General features: G+C 37.9%; 2 protein-coding genes across 2 annotated transcripts in view; one reads left to right on the forward strand and one right to left on the reverse strand.

Moving 5' to 3' along the window:
* Nucleotides 1-4: 4 nt before the first annotated feature.
* Nucleotides 5-16,025, reverse strand: LOC111155342 (dihydrouridine synthase 4 like). The gene is given in 9 exon segments (XM_022515493.1): nucleotides 5-404; nucleotides 1,120-1,346; nucleotides 2,288-2,410; nucleotides 3,457-3,574; nucleotides 6,622-6,743; nucleotides 11,141-11,216; nucleotides 11,219-11,276; nucleotides 15,394-15,485; nucleotides 15,854-16,025. Coding segments are annotated over 7 exon segments (951 nt in total). The 5' UTR covers nucleotides 11,256-11,276; nucleotides 15,394-15,485; nucleotides 15,854-16,025; the 3' UTR covers nucleotides 5-156.
* A 100-nt stretch (nucleotides 16,026-16,125) lies between these two features.
* Nucleotides 16,126-20,308, forward strand: part of LOC111155239 (component of oligomeric golgi complex 5) — a 300,576-nt gene continuing 296,393 nt past the window's right edge. The window contains exon 1 of the mRNA XM_022515352.1: nucleotides 16,126-16,235. Within this exon, the coding sequence (XP_022371060.1) occupies nucleotides 16,142-16,235 (94 nt within the window). The 5' untranslated portion in view covers nucleotides 16,126-16,141. The remainder of the gene's footprint in view (nucleotides 16,236-20,308) is intronic.

Genomic DNA, 20,308 nt, shown 5'->3' on the forward strand with positions numbered 1-20,308 from the left:
GCCCCTAGGACTAACTTTTTAAAATGTTCTTAGGGTTCTGTTTTTATGCTAATGTGTGAGAGACACTGACTTAAAGTAGAAACCAAAATGTGACCTTGGGTGGTTTCACTGTAGATATAAAGTGAAGTAAATATTAAGGTAATTTAGGAAGTCCAGTCAAATCCCATAATGGTCTGTAAGGTAATCTAAGACTGCTGATGTGCTTGACAAAGCGTTAAATACTCTTTTTTCCTGCCTTGAAGTTATTTTTTCCATCATGTACATTAAATGTTGATGGAAACACATATATGGAGTTCCAAGTTCAAGAGCAATGTCAACCCAGTCCCAGATGCACTTCAGTGGGGTTTCCTCATATCCAGCAAACATGGCCGGGTTTGCTAAGAGTCCTCTTGCAACCATCACACCTATAAATTAAAGCATATTACATTTGTCCACACATTAAGAACTCATAGGTATTAGGTCAAACTTAATGAAACAAACTGAGAATACTGAAAAATAAAGTATTACAAGGTTTCATAATAATCATGTATTAGTCTAAATTACAAACCAATTTGATTTGTTTATAAACCCAACAATGTTTCAATGTACTTACAAGAATTTAAAAAATGTTTTTAAGACTTCTACATTAAACAATTAGTCTCTAGGGATTTTCTTAGGGTTAATCCAGATTGTCATAAATTGGGTTTGCTTAAGTTTATTTGCATTCTCCCATTTAGCAACACTTATCACAGGCCTTGGTGTGCCAATAATTTAAGGGAGTAACAAAACTGTTTAGCAGTATGTAGTTCCTTTGGCTCTATGACCACTCTGTGTTCACTAATTTCTATTTTATGAAAAGGCTACCTATTTTACTAATAGCCTTCTAACTGGCCACTCATTGGATATGATGGTGGCAGAAAAGTAACTGATTTAATTTGCCCCAATTAAAACAATCTTCTGCCTCTGAGTATAAGAGTTAATATAATTTTAATAAACTGTTTAGCTTAAATCAGTACAACAGGAAAATATGGCTCCACTTTGAAGACTAATAATGAAAAATCACATTAACCTTACTCTCCTACCCCCACATTTTTTTTCTGTTAATTAAAAGTAAAAAAACCTCAAGTACTTATTTCTTACCATCTGTCCCAGTAATATGCCACACATTTTCTGCTTCTTTTAAGTTTCTGATGTCTCCGTTAGCAATTACAGGTATAGACATGTTTTCCTTAATTATTTTAATAGCCTCATAGTGAACTGGCTGATGTCTTTCTTCAACAGTTCTTCCATGGACCGTAATCCAAGAAACTCCTGTTGCCTCAGCCTTTCGACAAAGATCTACAGTTCTTGTAAGGTCATCATGAATCCTGCAATTTCAAAATTACATCAGTCTACTTACAGCATACAAATCTTAATGCTAAAATTAATAAGCTAAATAAAATAATATTTCATCTGATACATTATTCAGTTAGCTTTGCTATATTATCACCACATGCTACTATCAGAAAGGTTTTGTTCAGAGATCAGTTTCCATCTAAGACTTCAAATTTAGCTATTTCACTATTGGCAACAATAGGATGACAAATTTTACCTTACCTAGTGCTTCACCCTTTTGGTTTTGATAACTGAAAAAGTCGTCCAAGAATACTTGGATGGAATGGAGGAATGGAAAGACAGTATCCTAATATCTTTTGTGTATGCCCCAATCTGCGAGTGGGAGAATATAATACATTATCATGAAATATGTTTTTAGCCTGTCACCCAAAAACCTATTTCTGGTTTATTCCCTTTTCATTGTGGAATATTAGTGCAAACATTATTACTATTTTCTACTCTTGGTACCAGGAATGTTTCTCAGCATCATCATTATTGTTTGTTTGTTTTTTTAAACTAGAATCCAGGCTCAGTGTGGAGCCCAAAGCAGGACTTGAACTCACGACTCCTGAGATCAAGACCTGAGCTGGGATTAAGAGTTGGATGCTTAAAATTGAGCCACCCAGGTGCCCCTCTCAGCATTATCAATTAAGCAGTACATGGGAAAAAAACAGAGGGTTTCTTTTCAGAGGAAGTTTTTAAAAATAAAGGGATGTTTTAATTTCTGTTAAAAAAACCCAATAATGAAGTTCTGTTATTTTTATAAATAAAAATTATGTCACATAGTAATTTACTAAATGTCTTACTTCAACATTTCCATACACTAGCTACCAATTTATTAAGGATGGATACATCCACACTCTTAGACAAAAGGAATTTTTTTATTTCCTAAGTAATAGACTATCTTGTCAGTAGATTAAAATATTGTCTTTACCTTATTTTAATAGATACTGAAAATCTGGGATTTTCCACTTGATTTCTTACTTGCTTCACCATATCTCGAACAAGCTCTGGCTTGTTTATTAAGCAAGCTCCATAACCTTCTGCCATTGCCCACCTTTATAAAGCAGACACAACAAATAAATTATAAATATATGGACAAGGAGATACAATTTTAAAAGCATCATTAAGTACATCTATTTCTCAATCTTAGTGACTTGGAATGGAATTAGCTTTTTAGAATTCACAGATCCAACATTTTAAAGTGGATCAATAGGAGATAAGGAAAACATGTTCCCAGATCAAAAAGTACTTAGGAGAAATGGTTTTCATTGGCAAGTAAGAAAATTAAATTAAAATTCATTCAACCAAAACAGACTTAGGTATTTGTAATTAATTTCAATTACTTCAGATTTTTAAAATTCCAAATTTGATGTTTATTGTACATAACAAGATGTTCTATTAATCTTAATAGTAGATATTTTTGGCTTACAGCATTCCAACACCACTAAACAGCTTACTTAACTCTCCTAATGAGTATACAAATATGTCTAATCTGGTTTGGATTATGATGTACTTAAAACCTTGGTTTTATTCTTTGGACACATTTTGTATTATTGACAGATAACCTAACATGGTGTTAGGAAGGTAGGGATATTAACGTCAAACTAAGCATCCTATCAGTACCCAGTTACGTAGACTCAACCAAATAACTGTGGTATGGAAAGAAAAGGAATTATAAAAAGGTATTCTTATAGAGAAAATTAATTAGGAGAAAACAAGGGGCAATTTCTCAAATCATTGAATCAGTTTCTTGTCTGACATAGCAGTAAAAATTCACTTTATGGACTGCTATAAATGTTCTAGTCTTCCCTAACAACCTGTGGATTAGGTTCAAGGTGGATCCACACATAAAAAAATTCTAGCGGTGAGGTAAGATGAAACACTTATCCATGCTTTGTTTTAGCCATCAGAAAACACCTTTGCATATCTGTTCCTAAATAATCTTTCCTTATTTTTTTCTTGCTTCTTATTTGGAGCCCAAGTGCTATAACTCCATTTTCTTTATTTTTTTTATTCTTGGAAAACTGGAGAAATAGTTTACCATGTTCACATAGTTTTTTCTAATTTTTTGAAAATTCTTCCAACTTCTTTAAGCTTTACCTCTGAGGGCAACCACAGTTAATGTCTATTCCATTCGCATAAGGACAGACAATACGAGCAGCATCAGATAAAAGTCTTGCATCATTAGCAGCAAACTGAACAATCAATGGGCAATCACCTGATAAAATGAATAGCTCAACATTAAAATTCACAGAAACACACACACACACGATACACCGAACTCTTCATGTTTGTATGGGATAATGATAACTACTTTCAGCCTAAGAAGTACCTGTTCAAACAACATACCATTAAACTAATTTTAAATATTTTAAAAGTAATTTACATTTAGTACAACTTCAAACAGTATAAAATTTGATAAGTGAACATTGTAACACTCATGACAAACAGATCCCATTTCCAAAGATGAGGATTAATTTATTGTGTTCCGGAACAATATATGTATGCCTGTAAAATTTAAACAAATCTGAACATTCTATATACATTTCCACGCCTACTGCTTTCTTTTCCCCTTGATGTATCTGGGAGATGTACTCAGACCTATTTTCTTTTTAGTAGTGTTATTTCTGTATGGATGGACCATACGGTGTACTTCTAGACTGTTTTTCATTTGTGGCTTTTGAAACGGTGCTGTGATGAGAATACTGTTACACACATGCTACTCCTGAGTATATTCACAGGGTAAATCCCCAGGAATGTAACTGCCAGATAGGCATTGATAGACATCACAAAGTTTTCTTTCAGAAGAGTTTACCAATATAGATACACAACAATACGGATGGCAGTTCTTGTTTTCTCACAACTTATTCTATGTTGTCTATCCAACAGTCTGTATTTTTATTTGTGGGTTCTCTCTCCATACCCTTTGCCTACTTTTCTACATGTAATTTTTTTTTTTGAAGATTTTATTATTTATTTGATCGAGAGAGACACAGCAAGAGAGAGAGCACAAGCAAGGTGAATGGGGGAGGGAGAAGCAGGCTTCCCAAGAAGCAGGAAGCCGGATGCGGGGCTCAATCCCAGGACCCTGGGACCATGACCTGAGCCGAAGGCCGACGCTTAATGACTGAGCCACCCAGCACCCCACTAGATGTAATTCTTAATTATTCTTTATTTTCTTAGTATTTTTAAAAATTTTATTTATAAAACAAAGAAATTAGCTCTGCTATCTTAAATACACGAATATATATTTTAAAGATTTAAGAGAGAGAGAACAATCAGGGGGAGGGGGAGAGGGACAAGCAGACTCCCCACTGGGCATGGAGCTTGATGTAGGGACTGATCCCAGGTCCTTGAGATCATGACCTGAACCCAAGTCAGACACTTGACCAACTGAGCCATCCAGGTGCCCCTCTATCGTAAATATTATACTTTTTCCAGGTTTTGGTTTGTCTTTTGAGTATGTGTACTCCTTTCTTACATATAAAAGTTTACATTTTAATCAAGCAAATGTGTCAGATACTTCCTAAGTTTTAAGGACATATTTTTCCCATCTTTCTTTGGGTGAGTGTTATAAACTCTGGATAGATGTATTTTAATTTTTCTAAAGTCATTTTGAGGACTACCTGTATGGGATTCACTGAGTGTTTGCCAAAAGCAGATTTCTGAGCATCATCCCAGTTCCATGGATTCAGAATTCCTTTTTTCCTTTTTATTTATTTTTTTGATTCAGAATTTCTCTGGCAATCCACTGATTTATAGGACTAACACAGGATAGGAGAATTTGCTTCTCCCTGAGGATTTAGGATGTTTTTCCTTTATAACTTAAAGAGTTATAGAGTTTCAATTTAATAACCATTTATTGGTCTACTATATTTTCAACACAGGGCTAAAAGCTAAGGAAACAAATCAATAAGAGATAATTCCAGACTTCAAGGAGTTGATAGTCTAGAGAATGGGAGACAGGCACACAAAGAGGGTATCTTAATACAGTAGGATTAAGTTCAACAAAAAGCCCGTGAGAGAGGACGATAGCAGAGGGTGATCGGGCAAACTCCCTGGCCACAAACCCTGAGAGCTGGATTAAGAAGCACATGGTGTTGTTTGCCAGAGAGATATGGATCTGGGGGCAGGTACAGCTGAGGAAAGGATATTCAAGGTAGAGACGTATGAGAGGATGGGGCATTTTCAGGGACTTAAGTAAGGTAGTATTATTAAAGAATAATAATAATAAAGAACAAGTTGGTGGAAGGCGCCTGGGTAGCTCAATTGGTTAGGCCTCTGACTCTCAGTTTCCACTCAGGTCATTTCATGCATCGTGGCATGGAACCCCATGACAGGCTCTGTACTCTGTGGGGAATCTGCTTGAAAGAGTCTTTTCCTCTGCCCCTTCCACCGCTAGCATGTGTGCATGTACTTTCTCCCTCTCTCTCAAAATAAATAAATAAATTTTAAAGAAGAAAAAAAAAAACTGGAAAAAAACTAATGGAAAAACTAAGCTGCAAATGATCTATTCAGAGGCTAGATCATGAGGAATATTATAGATTATTCACAGGTATTAGGGTTTTTTTTTTTTTTTTTTTAAAGTAATCTCTTCACCTAACCCTGGGGCTCAGAACCTACCACCCTGAGGTCAAGTATCACATGCTTTACTGACTGAGCCAGCCAAGTACCCTGGCAGGTACCGGAATTTTACTCTTTAGGCCACTGGTTCTCAATCTTTAGCAAGCTCAGAATCACCTGGAGGGCTTTTTTAAAACCGATTGCTAGATCACATACCCAGAGTTTCTGATTCAGTGGGCCTGCGGCAGAGCTGAGAATTTCGATTTTGAACAAGTTTCCAGATGATGCTAATGCTGTTGGTCTGGGGTTTCACCCTTTGAGAACCACTGCTTTAGGCCATGAGCAGTCCAAGAAGGATTTTAAGCAGGGAAGAGATGTGATCAAATTTACATTTTACAAAGGCTCCTTTGGGCTATTTGTAGGATGGTTTGGAATGGGGCAAGACTGGAGGCAGGGAGATAGGAACCTAATAGCTCAGGTAAGAAGATGGGGCCCTAAGGAAGGCTGACCTCATGCTTAGATATATCATCCATAGTTTACAAGGCACTGAATAAAAACACAAAAACCTTATTAAAAACATAAAAAAAACTAAAAGCTTTAAAAAGAAAATCTCTGAATTGTGTTGTTTCTAATTAGACAAGGTTTTTTTTTTTTTTTTTTTTTTTAGTTTTACAAAGTCAGCAAATTCTGTGTTTCACATACCTTGGTTTGTAGTAAATTCACTGTCTCGGGCTTTTATAGATCTGACAAAATCAGCGGCAACTATCATTGGTGTATAGCATAGATCACAACTGTATTTTCTTACTAATGTTCTAAAAGCCAACCTGTGAACATATAAAACTTTCATTAGGCATTTAAAAAAACACCACAATCATATGTACTTCCAAGTTTAATTATTAAATATTTATTAGAGGAAAGGTCTACCTTTGAGAGACTAGAGTAGATGTACTTTTCCCTATTCTGGCTGTTAAAAAAGAAAAAAACAAGCCCAAACTGGAATCATTTGTCCCTCCATGACCACAAACCAAGACCTAATTACAGTTTCAACGTATCCCAGGAACATGACCTTTTAAAAGTCAATCTGAAATTTCTTGAACAGTAGTAGTAATCTGCAGGATAAAAAAAATCCCTGTCATTCCAATCCCCACCAAAAGATATCCTGGCCTGAATCAATCCTTTCTTTTCTTTTGCGAATAACTTGTTCCACCCTCCTTCCTGTAAAAACCTTCTACTTTGTACAACTCCGTGATGCATCTCTCTACTTGCTAAGTGAGATGCTGTATGATTCATGAATTGCTTAATAAAGTCATTGAGATCTTCACATTTACTTAGTTGAACTTTGTTTTCTTTAACCCTGATCAGTATATTATATATATAAAACAAACGTAAGAAAACTCTGAAAGGTGGAGAGAAGAGAGCAGAAAGGCTAGTGACCTTGGGACCTGAGGAACAATAGCAGTGAGTTTCCTGGGTTTCCTTTTTGCCTCAGATATGCCAGATTTGGACCTGAAGAAGCTGGCAACCCGGAAATATGGAGAGTGCAAACAAAAAGAGCCCCAACAAAAGTCAGCTCTCTCTGACCAAAGACTAGGAAAGGGGAAGACTAGCAAGAAAGAACAATTTTAAATAGTGGCTCACTCCAGCCAAACACCAGAGACAAAACTGTGGCCCCACCTCCAGAAGCAAAGGTTTAGTGTGGAGCTTACACTTCTACCTTTCCAGGGCTGAAACAAAGTTATCTAACACCTCTTCACAGTGGTGTCAGAGAAGGCCTGGTAGGGAGCTGGGACTTTAATACTTGCTGGTCAGTAACTTAAGTACTTTCTCCCTGCCCACTGTTAAGTAGTATCAGAGAATGCTTAGTGAAGGGCCAGGACTTTCAATAGAGCCCAACAGGTACCAGGCCATCCCCTCCATGGCTTACCCCCAGCTCAGCAGTAGTGGGGAGCCTCCTACACCCAGAGCATCAAAGGAAACCAAATAGGAAATCAGGACTTCTACTTTCACCTCATAGTAATGAGGTAGTGCTTTCTCATTCTTCTCCTGCTATAGTGATGGCAGGAAAAAAAAAAAAATTAAAACAGAAGGTTTGATATTCAGATTCAACCAATATAATCCACTCTATTAAAAGGCTAAAAGAAAAATCACATAATTCTATCAATGTAGAAAAAGCATTTGACAAAATAATACTCATGATTAAAAAAAAAACAAACCCTCTTAAGAAAACAGGAATAGGAAGGAACTTTCTCCCCTTGATAAAGGGCATCCAAAAAAAAAATTCCACAGCTAACATCCTTAAAGGTGAAAAACTGTACATATTCCTCCTAGATCATTAACAAAGCAAAGATACTTGTTCTCATCATTCTTATTTAACACAGTGCTGAAACTTCTAGTCAGTGTATGAAAAGGAAATAAAAGGCATATGATGGAAAGGAAAAAATGAAACTGTCCCTCTGTGTAGATGAGCAGATTGTCTAAATAAATAATCCCAAGGAATTTATTTTAAAAACCCTCCAATAAGGAAGTTCGGTAAGTTTATAGGATACAAAATCAACATAAAAATCAATTTTATTTCTATATAGCAACAGTGAATACATGGACACTGAAATATTAGTATAAAACCATTTACAATTGCTACAAAAAAGGAGAAAAATAATCAGGTGTCTTACAAAATATGTATAGCAATTAATATGCTGAAAACTACACAAAACAATGATGAAAAAAAATCAAAGATCTAAATAAATGGGAAAGATACTATGTTCACGAGTTGAAAGACTCAACATAGAAAGGAATTCAATTCCCCTCAAATTGATATACACATTTAATACAATGCTTCTGAAAATTCCAGCAAGATATTTTGTAATAAAGACCAGATCATATTAAAATTACTGAGAAAGGCAAAGGAACAGAATAGCTAAAACAATATTGAGAAAGAAAAATAAAGTGTGAAGAATTAGTCTACCCAATTTAAAGACTTACTATATAGCTATAGTAATCAAGATTGTGTAGTACTAGTAGGGAGATAGATGCGTAGATCAGTAGAACAGGATATGGAATGCAGATAAAGAGCCCCAAAAACATGCCCAAACGATTTTTGACAAAGATGCAAATGAAATTCAATACTAGAAAGATAGCCTTTCAACAAATGGTGCTGGTGTAATTAGACACCCACAGGCAAAACAAAACAAAAATCCCCCTTCAACCTAAGCCTCACATTTACACAAAATTTAACTCAAAATTGATTATGGACTTTAATGTAAAAACAAAAACCAAGACTTTTTGAAAAAAAAAAAAAAAATAGGAGGAAACCTTTAGGATTAAGAGCTACACAAAGTTCTCTTACACCTGACATTGAATGCACAATTTACAAAAGGAAAAAGTGGTAAATTAGACCTTATCTTTAAAAAAAAAGCTTTTGCTCTGCAATATCCTGTTAAGAGGATGAAAAGATAAGCTATATTCTGGGAGAACATATTTGCAAATCACAAATCTGACGAAGGAATAGTATCCAGAATATATAGAGAACTCTCAAAATTCAGTAGTAAACAGAAACTCAGCAACAAAAACATGACTGAAAAATGGGCAAAGGGCTTGAGTAGACATAAGCACATGAAAAGATGCTAAGCATCATTAGGGACATAACCACAATGAGGTAACACTTTACATCCATTAGGATGCTATAGTAAAAGCAAATAAATAATACAATAAATATTGGTGAGGATGGTGAGAAACTGAACACTTGCACACTGCTGGAGGGAATGAAAAAATGGACAACAATATGGCAGTTCCTCAATAAACTAAAAACAGAATTGCCATATAATCCAGCACTCACTTCTGGGCATATATTCAAAAGAACTGAAAGACATATTTATACATCCATGTTCATAGCAGTATTATTTGCAATAGCCAAAAAATGAAAGCAACCCAAGTGTTCATAAATGAATAAACAAAATGTAGTATATACATAAAATTGGAGGATCATTCAGCCTTTAAAAAAGAAGGAAATACTGATACATGCTATGAATGGATGAACCTTGAGGATATTATGCTAAGTGAAATAAGCTGGTCTCAAAAAAGGACAACTATTATATATTTCCACTTATATGAGGTACCTGGAGTAGCCAAGTTCAAAGAGTGAGAAACTAGAATGTGCTTGCCAGGGGGTAGGGGATGAATGGAATGGGGAGCTATTGTTTAATAGGTGTAGAGTTTCAGTTTTGTAAATGAAAGAGTTTTAGAGATTGGATGTATAACAATGTGGATGCATTTAGCACCACTGACAAAGGCTTAAAATGCCCAAGTTGTATTTTACCACAACTGAAAAATCTTAAAAAACCAACTCAGTAGTAGAAAAGCAATCTAATTAGAATATTGGCAAGAGACAGAGAAACATTTCTTCAACAATATATAGGTGGTGGGGCGCCTGGGTGGCTCAGTGGGTTAAAGCCTCCGCCTTCGGCTCAGGTCATGATCCCAGGTCCTGGGATCCAGCCCAGCATCCCCGAATCGCATCCCCGCATGGGGCTCTCTGCTCAGCGGGGAGCCTGCTTCCTCCTCTCTCTCTGCCTGCCTCTCTGCCCACTTTTGATCTCTGTCTGTCAAATAAATAAATAAAATCTTTTTTAAAAAATCTTAAAAAATACCAATACACGTGGCAAATAAATGTATGAAAACATTTTCAACATCACTCGCTGTAAAGGAAATAGATACTAAAATTGTAATGAGGTATCACTACATACCTACCAGATGGCCAAAATAAAAAACATGATATTATCAAAGTTGGTGAGGATGAGAACTAGATCCCTCATACTCTGTTGGTGGAAGTGTGAAATAGCATAGACACTCTGGAAAATTTGTTTTCTTAAAAAAACTAAACACATGGTTACCACATGACCTAGCAATTGTAGTCCCAGACCTATGAAGACTTACAGTCACGAAAACCTGTGCATGAATGTTTACATTTACTTAGTATCTTTTATTTAATATCCTCTGTATCTTTATAGGTGGGGGTTACAAGCACGATCTTTTTTTATTGATATAAAAAGTGAAGTTTGAAGGGGTTATTGTTTACTCAAGACCACACACATAACAGGAAAACAGTAACACCAGCACACAAGCCTAGATCGTGACCCCAAAGCTAGGTGTTTGATGATCCCAAATGGTGGTCACAGCATAAAAAGGAAATCACATTTTAGCTCATTAACCATTTACTAATACTTACTTTGAATATCGAACCATTGGGGCACAGACTTTTATCAGCTGCCCAGAATGAAGCATTTCTATTGGATCTTTTTTCTTTCTTGACATACTGTGGTTTGTATGCAGTCACTCTTCATGAATACAGATTTATTTCAAATCTGACAAAGACAGTTTGCAGAGAGAAAAATTACTTTCATTAGATGAATTCCCATCATTCTAACAATTGCAATTGCCCAGATTTTTTTTGGCATTTTTCAAATGCCAAGTTTTTTTTTGTTTTTTTTTTTGTTTTTTTGGGTCATGCTTGTGGGCTCAGGAATCTTTTTAGCTTCTTTTCACAGTATCAAATAGGATACTACAGAATCCTATCTCCATAAGTCACTGACAGTTTTTAGTACATAGTGAAATCATCACGTTTTTATATTCGGTACAAATTATGCTTGCTCGTGTCAAACACTCACAGTTTCAAATTATATACTTAACTCACTAACATTATCTGCTCAAATTAATAAATGCTCAAGATGTGGAAAACTACAAGTGTTTTTCCTTAGAATACCATGTTTTTTCATGTTACATTTAAAATTTTCCATGTTACTTTGTTTGGTATTGACAAACCAGAAAATTTAATTTGAATAATTTTATATATAAGACTATGTACGTCTGGCACTTTGAAATACCCTGTCTTATGCAGGAAAGCTAAATGGCATTAATTGAACTACTTTAAGCAAATCAAAAGATTTACTAGTCTATTTTGTGTTTATTCTTATTTGCATTTTCTATTCTTTGCATCTGAATCAGAAGGCAAACTTTTATTTAAAAAAATTTAAGTGTGGTATCATCTAGTAAAAATTTCAATTATAGTCATATAATTGCACAGTAAATCACTTTTTTTTTTAAAAGATTTTATTTATTTATTTGTCAGAGTGAGCGAGCATAGGCAGAGTGGCGGCAGAGGCAGAGGGAGAAGCAGGCTCCCCGATGAGCAAGGAGCCCAATGTGGGACTCTATTGCAGGACGCTGGGATCACGACCGGAGCCGAGGGCAGCCGCTCAACCAACTGAGCCACCCAGGCTCCCAGTAAATCAATTTTATACGCAAAGAGATACAAGTGATTAAGTTATAGTTCATAAATGTTTTTAAATTTGCTATACCTAGAATCCTTTCATTTCATAGTGTTGGCTGCTTTCCATATTCCAGTGTTTAGCTTTAGTAACTTAGTAACAGATACGGGCAAACTTTAGGAAGAGCTAATTGCTCAACATGCAATTATCTGCTTAGCTAATCCAGAAAGTACTATTATAATCTAAACATAAACTAGTTAATTTCCACTTCTATAGGTATAATGTAGAGTTGAAATAATCTAGTTTTACTGACCAATGCTGTCTTTTACTTCTTATTTATTTTTAAAGACTTTATTTGAGAGAGAGCGCTAGGGAACAGGGGTAGGAGCAGAGGGAGAGGGACAGGCAAACTCTGTGCTGAGCACAGAGCCTGAAGCCAGGCTCCATCTCAACCCTGAGATCATGATCTGAGCTGAAATCAGGAGTTGGATGCTTAACTGACTGAGCCACCCAGGCGCCCCTTACTTTTTTTAAAGTAAAAATTTATGATTAGAACAATGTGAGTCCACATACATAGGTAAAAATATGGAAGAGAAAGGTAGTTCCTTTTCATGAGTCAAGCCTGTTTCTTTTCTCTTGCATTTCTGCATCCTGATTATGCCACCTCTACACACTCAAGTCAGAAACCTGGGCTCTGTCCTCCACTCCTCCATCTCCCTCAAGTGTGTCAACCAAGTAGTATATTTAACTAAATCTTGAGCATATCTTCATTGCCTTAGTCTGTGTACTCATAATCCCCCATTCTGATGACTCTGACCATCTTCTCCGAATCCCAGAAAGAGCTGATCTTACTTATCCGCTACACCCTAGGCTCTCCTGTTACCAGGTGCACTTGTAATTACTTTTATGGAGTATAATAATAACACGTCCGTTTCTTCTTGAGTTTTTGAGGGCATGGACACGTATTTAATCAGTCAACAAATATTAAGCTCTTACTACATGTTGGGAATACAGGTGGAAAAACATTTGTCTTTAAAAATCTATTGGTTAGACATGCACAAAATGGTAGTTCTAATGCATACACTTGTACACAATTTAAGTGTTGTGGAAATAATTGTCTAGAGAAATGAGGGAAGTCATCAATAGTGAAGGAAGGAAAGCTTGAGCTGACAGATGTGGGAGATGGGGAACTGTCCTGTTACAGGAAGCAACACATATAAAACCAGAGGCTTGAAAATGTTTGATGAAATACACCTGAAGAGTGAAGCATTCGTAGTCCCGTGTTATTTGAGCAGATTAGAAGAGGCTGTGAGAAAGCCTAGATAATCATGGACCTTACATTCCATGTTGGTTTGCAGGGCCTTGGTTCTTAACCATTTTTCCACCTTTGTAGGTGATTTTTCATGTGCACCCAACATGTTAATATGGGCATATGACATACATTCATACATAGATTTTTAAGGGCTGTATGTCTCTCCTTGTATATTTGTAAATAACTTTAGCAGGAAGATGACATTAGATTTCTGATTTAAAGATTTCAATGAAGGGGGTAGGGCTTTTGGCAAAATATCAAAGGAGGCTATTGTAGTAAACTGGTCCAATGCATAAAGTGTCTCACGTGTGTCACTAGGAATAAGAAAAGAGAAATACTTAGGAGCTATTTAGAAATAAACTGGTGAGATATTTAGGAGGTGGAAATTACTTCAGGACAGTACATGTTTTACAGTATGAGAGAATTCTAGGATGATGTATACATTTGGTTTTAGAGGCTAGGTGGATGGCAATTCTAAGCAATGAGACAGAAAATGAGGAGCAATAGGTTTTAGTAGGGAAACATGAGTTCATATTTGGGCACATTGAATTTGAGGAGCTCACAGGATTTCCAGATGGTGATGCCTCACAACTGCTTATATAGATATGGTGCTCAGGAAAAAGCTAGATATAAAGATTAAGAGTCTTTTACCTTTAGGTAATCAGTTGAAACTAATCTCATGGACAAAGTACTTAAGGATGACATATTTTGCCAGAAATCTTAGGAGCACCAACATTTAAGTAAAAGACAAAAAAGAATAACACAAAGGAGACTGAGAGATGAATTCTGGAGCTGAGAAGAATAAACCTGAGGAGTGATATTCAAAAACTGAAAAGAGAGGCAAATAAGGACGGAGGGGATAAGCAACTTAAACAGTACAGAGAAGTTAAGTAAGGAAAAGACTAAAAAGCATCTAATAGTAACTAGGTCGTTAGTAACTTTAGCAGAAACAATTTCATTCTTATTCATTCCTGGTAGTTCCAGTACATGGCACAAAGGCCTCCCACAGTATGTATTTGCTTGATGAATAAATCAGTAACTTTCAATCCTGGTTGTACATTAGAATAATCTGGGGAGCTTTCAAGAATGAGGATGCTCAAACCATACCCCAGTCCAATTAAATGTGAATCTCTGGGCTTAAGATGCAGGTATCAGTGGTTTTTTAAAGCTCTCCAGGTGATTTCAATCTGTAGTTAAGCTTAATAAACAAACCCATAAACTGCAAAGCACCTGGTACAATTTGTTTACATGGGTTTCTACCTTACTTATGAGCTCCTCTGGGACAAGATAGGAATTGAGTCTCATTTGTAAACTCGTGCTGGTGGGTATGGCTGGGGCTCAAATCTCTTCACGAAATGAACAAGTATTACACAACTGTTCTAGAATCTTCTAATGTAAAAGCCAAGAAAAGAAAAAGATCCCGTAATTCAAAGATGAGTTTTATCCTTAAAGAATTAAAAATTCTGTGTATTATGGATAATGAAATCTAATGTGAATCTGAGCACGCTGCCCTGAACAATTCATGTGACTCATTCAGAAACAATTATAGACAGACCTGATTGAGACCAAAAATACTAGGAAAAAACCTGAGACAAAGTCAAGAGAAAGCATAGGCAGTGTATCAAAAGACATGCTTACCTGAGTGATTATGAGTATTAAACGCACAAAGTACTATTATAGCACCTTGTTGAAATACTGTTACCAGAATAGAGAGAACCGTGTAGCTCCGGAATCAGGAAAAACTGGTTTCTCGGCGTACAGGGTAAGTTGTATTACAGATTCTATTTAAGTAGGAATGATTAACCTTCTTGCACAAAGTGGTTAACCTGATAAATTATCAGTATTCATCTTGGGAGAAATCTAAGTGAATTTGTATTAGAGGAGAAAACAACGGGAACTAACTTGATTTGACAGTTTCAATACTGTTAGCTGAGATATGGAAAATCCATCAGTTTGTTAAGAGGAAAAAGTTTGGCATCACTCATAGCACGTGGCTGAAAAAGAGAGGAAGAGAGAGAAAAGGCTTAAAGTCAAGGGGGTGGGGCAGAGACTGAGTCCACCTGTCTTTTCCTGGTGCAGTCTTCCTTCTTCACCAACCTTCGGCTCTCCCTGACTCTGCCCTTAGTATTCATTCCCGCAACTTTCTTTCCCAAGCTTTCCCGCCAGCCTTCACCCCAAGACCATTAGCCAAGGCGTGTGACAGAAAAGGCTGGGGTTACTAATTCCCCCAGCTGTGTTTGTGGAGTGCAAGCGAAGCTCCCAGAAACCTCCGCTCTCCTGTCCAGCCTCCTTCGAGAGGCCCCTGTTCTCAGGTTAAATACTTGCACAGAGAAAAGCGCTTCCGCCAGGTTCCCGCGCCCACCTTCTCTTCAGCGGGGCGAACGATGCCAAGCCCAGGGGCGCGACAGGACGCGGCGCACGGCGCCAGTGCCGAGACCTCGGCTTCCCCCGCGCGTCGGGCCCTGGGCGCTCGCCAGCTCTGGGCCCCACGCTGCTCTCAGCCGGGATTCGTGCAGCTGCGGCCGCTGAGCCGATTCTCCACGCTGGCCAGGAGCCGCGGACTGGGCGGAGCCGGCGGCGCCGGCATTAAGCGTCACCACCCGGGCGGGGCGAAGCGGCCGCTGACGCCATCACCCAGGCACCTGCCAACATGGAAGGTGGTGACGGCGGCGTCTCTGTGGCTGGCCAAGGGGCTCTGGGCTCTGGGGCGGTGACGGCGACAGTCCGGGAGCTTCTGCAGGACGGTAAGGAGTCTGGGTCTGGCTGGGTGGTGGGCCCGGGGGACTGTTCTGTTCCGCACCTGGACCCGGGTGGTGGACTCAACCCGTCGCTTTGCAGAAAGTTTTCCGGTCTCGACGTGACCACTCCCCCCCCCCCGCCCGGCCCCCTGGCGTCTGGGTGCTGGCCTCGCCAACCTGTTTCTCCAGAGACTAACACCCCCTTTCCTTCCGCGTGTCCAGGGGACACTTAATTTCTGGTTGCTCCTCATTTCAACTCTACCCTTCCTGCACTTGAGGTTTCTCTGAAGTCCTGGGACTGCCGCACTCCGGCGACCCAGGTTGACAGCCGCAGGCAGCTGCCGCAATTGGAGAAAGCGTTGCATCCCATGAAGAATGAAAGACCTAGTACAGATAGATGACAGCTCTTAATGTTAAAAAAGCTTCATTTTAAAGTGGAGTTGGAAGCATCCCTCTCTTAACAAATTCTCGGGTTACACAGGTGGCCCACTCGCAGCCTAATTTTTTACAAGACGTTTATCCACAAGCATGCATGGGGACGAGTTCAGAACATTAGTTCAGGCAGGGATTAACCATAGGTATTGAATATAGCAATTTATTGATAGTTTTGGACAGAGGAGAACTCTAGGAAATAAGTTAAACATAGTACATTTGAGAAGTACATTAAATTGTATTAATTCAGTTAACACGCCGCAAATCTCTTATCCTTCAGAATAAAGTTCACAATTCTTCTCATCTGTTCTTAATTTTCTTCCCTAATTGCCATCACGTTCTACCTGGTATTGAAAATAATTTGTGTACCTGACTTTTTCTGCTATATTGTAGAACTGCTTTTTTACTCCACAGTTAATAATGGTACCTTTCATATGGTGGGTGCAGAATAAATTTTTTTTAAGATTATTTATTTATTTGACAGAGAGAGAGAGGTCACAAGTAGGCAGAGAGGCAGGCAGAGAGAGAGGGGGAAGCAGGCTCCCCGCCGAACAGAGAGCCAGATGCAGGGCTTGATCCTAGGACCCTGAGACCATGACCTGAGCTGAAGGCAGAGGCTTAAACCACTGAGCCACCCAGGTGCCCAGAGTAAATTTTTTAAATTGAACATCACAATAAGCGTATGCACACATTTTTTAATGAACATCACAGTAAGTATATGCACCCATTTGCAGATCAAAGTAGGTTATAAATGAATGAAATAACATTCTAAATTACTGTTTTCCTCTGAGTGTTGCGTATTATTGCCCTTAATTCCTTGCCTTCTGATAATGTATATACTTTTGTCAAAACTTTCTGATGAGGTGTTTTTGAACCGGATTGTGTTAGATTCTCTAGGTTAGAATCTCTGTCCAGTGCACCTCTGTATCTTGATTTAAATTCCATTTAACCAAATTTTGAACTCCTGATATGTGTGCAATTTCCAACCTCAAGCAGCTTGCCATTTTAATAAAGGGTAATAATCTTGTAAGCTGTAAAGTTAAGCATTATAATATAGTGTTGCTGGATAGCAGCATTGTGTACAAAGTCAAGCAATACAGAGGAGGATGATAACGGGGAGTGATTAGGGAACTGTCAAGAAAGGCTTTCTAGAGGGAATTAGTTTTGAAGTATAAATAGAACTTGCATAGGTGTATATTTCAGTAGGATGCATTCTGGAATTGTAATCAGTTTTTGAAAGGTGAATAGTCCTTAATTCTGCCTTCTCTATTTTCCTATTTAGTTCTCTTTTCTGTCTTCCACAGTGATTATTTAAATCCTTACTCTCGGGCGCCTGGGTGACTCAGTGGGTTGAGCCGCTGCCTTCGGCTCGGGTCATGATCTCGGGGTCCTGGGATCGAGTCCCGCATCGGGCTCTCTGCTCAGCGGGGAGCCTGCTTCCCTCTCTTTCTCTCTCTCTCTCTCTCTCTCTCTGCCTGCCTCTCTGTCTACTTGTGATCTCTCTGTCAAATAAATAAATAAAATCTTTAAAAAAAAATAAATCCTTACTCTCTCAGACCTCTCCTTTCAAACTCAATAAATGACTTTAAACTTCCCTGAAAAAAAGATAACTCATCATATAAAAGCTTCCTCCATTTCTTGCCATCAACATATAAACTAAACCTAAACCTGTAACTGACCTTTCTTTTTCCTTTGTATTTTTCGTTATACTGTAAGTGGAATCTCTGCTTCTAAGGATGGTTTTCCTCCTGTGCTCCGGGTCTTTTTTTTTTTTTTTTCCTGGCTCCTCAAGGACCCAGTCACCTTCATTCTATGTCATTGAAATCTCTTTGCCAAGGTCTCTAATGACCTCTTTGTGAATAAATCAAATGGATACTTTTTGGTCCTTACCTTACTTGAACTTGTAAAAGGGGTTTGACTCTTCTTGAAATACTTCCCTTCATGTGACTTGTGAGTTGTGTGCTTAAAAACAGATTTCCAAATTCTCTAAGTGCTCTTTTCCAAGTTTCTTTGATTGCTAGTCCTCTTCAGTTTGCCCCTAATTCAGTGGTTCACTCCACCCATTCTCTGCAACATTCCTAAAAAATTAAACATTTCTGTCCGTAATAATGATTCCGTATGTACAGGATCTGCCACTGGTAGAGGATAGGATTGATAGGGTTGGTGAGCAGATGCATAGTTGGAATAATTTGTGGGCTGTTTCTGATACACCTCCTATAGGAATGAGACAACTGTAAAAGAGAAGCATTATATGACTTTTCTTCTGATGGACAATCACTCCTCAAATGCCAAGTCCAATGGCCAGTATTCAGCCTTCACTGTTTGATCTTTGTAAGATCTTTGATGCCAGTTGTCACTTACTTTCTCTAAACCGTCCCTTGCCATTCTTTCTTGTTTTTCTTTCTCTCTGAACACTTCTTCGTCTCCTTGATTGCTTTCATTTTCTCCATGTACTTCCAGATTTTTGGTGTTTGGCTTCTGAACTCAGTCTTCTCCATTTCCCTTTCTGTGCATTCTAAAATTCATTCCTAAATCATTTGGTTTTTTTTTTTTATGGTTTCAAAATTAATATAGTTGTACACAAATACACACATACATGGTCCTTACCTCTCTTCTAAGCTGTAGAATTACTGTCTACTGGACATTTCTATCTTGATAGTGAACAGGCACGATTAGTTTTACTTACCAAAAGTTACATATGAACAAATAGTTCAGGTGCTACATGTGAAAAGGTGGGATTACTTCACTTTTTTTTTTTTTTTTTAACCCTTTTCCTCTAACCTTCTCTGTTACCATTGATTGTATGTGGTTAGTTAAATATGTGCTTGTTTCCCATGTAGATGACGAGTTCCTTGGAGGCAGCACTATGATCAATTTTATCTTTATGCAAAGATGCCTAGTGGTCGAACTTAATGCAAAGCTGAATTCCTTGTGTCAGTTACTCAGTCAAGAATCTTGGGAATCATCCCTATACTTCTTGCTCTACCTAATCACCCATTTTCAGCTTGTCTCTAAGTCCTACACATTATAGTATCTGAATATTTGTCAACTTAGTCATTTCCTTTTTTTTTAGGGTCACTGTCTTAGGCCTTCATCATGTCCTTTGGGCTGTTAACAGAGCACCTTACTGCTGGCTTCTGCAGCTCTATTACATGAGTGTGCTGGTAAACCAGCTTTCTGATACAATAGGAAAAGCCCTGATTTTGTAGTGTATGCCAGTTTCCATGGTATAAATACTTTCAACCTGGTCATTTTTTAGATGCCTACATGTGATGTTCCCTAGCTCACACAGTTCCTGAGAATTGAACTGTTGACTCTCAGGAGCCAATATGAGGCAGCTCCAGCACATCACTGGGTGACTAATCCCTTTTCAGTCATCCTCCACTCTGCTGCCAGAAACTAAAACACAAAGCTGACAGTGCTCTTTCTCATCTTTAACCTTAATGAGATATAGTCTGAACATTTTAGAAGTCTTACCAGTCTCTTTTTAAACTGGCCTCAGCCTTCCTTTGGAACCTCAACTCCTATCATTCTTTCCCCTTCTGCCCAGCAGTGTGATCTAGACACACTGACGTCAGTGTTGCCCTTCTTTCTCAAAATACGCTCTGGCATTTGCTGCCTCTACACCTTCCCTCTTCTTGGAGTAG

Source organism: Enhydra lutris, unplaced genomic scaffold (assembly GCF_002288905.1).
Source record: "Enhydra lutris kenyoni isolate GAN:26980312 unplaced genomic scaffold, ASM228890v2 scaffoldscaffold40, whole genome shotgun sequence".
In the NCBI taxonomy this organism is placed as follows: Eukaryota; Metazoa; Chordata; class Mammalia; order Carnivora; family Mustelidae; genus Enhydra; species Enhydra lutris.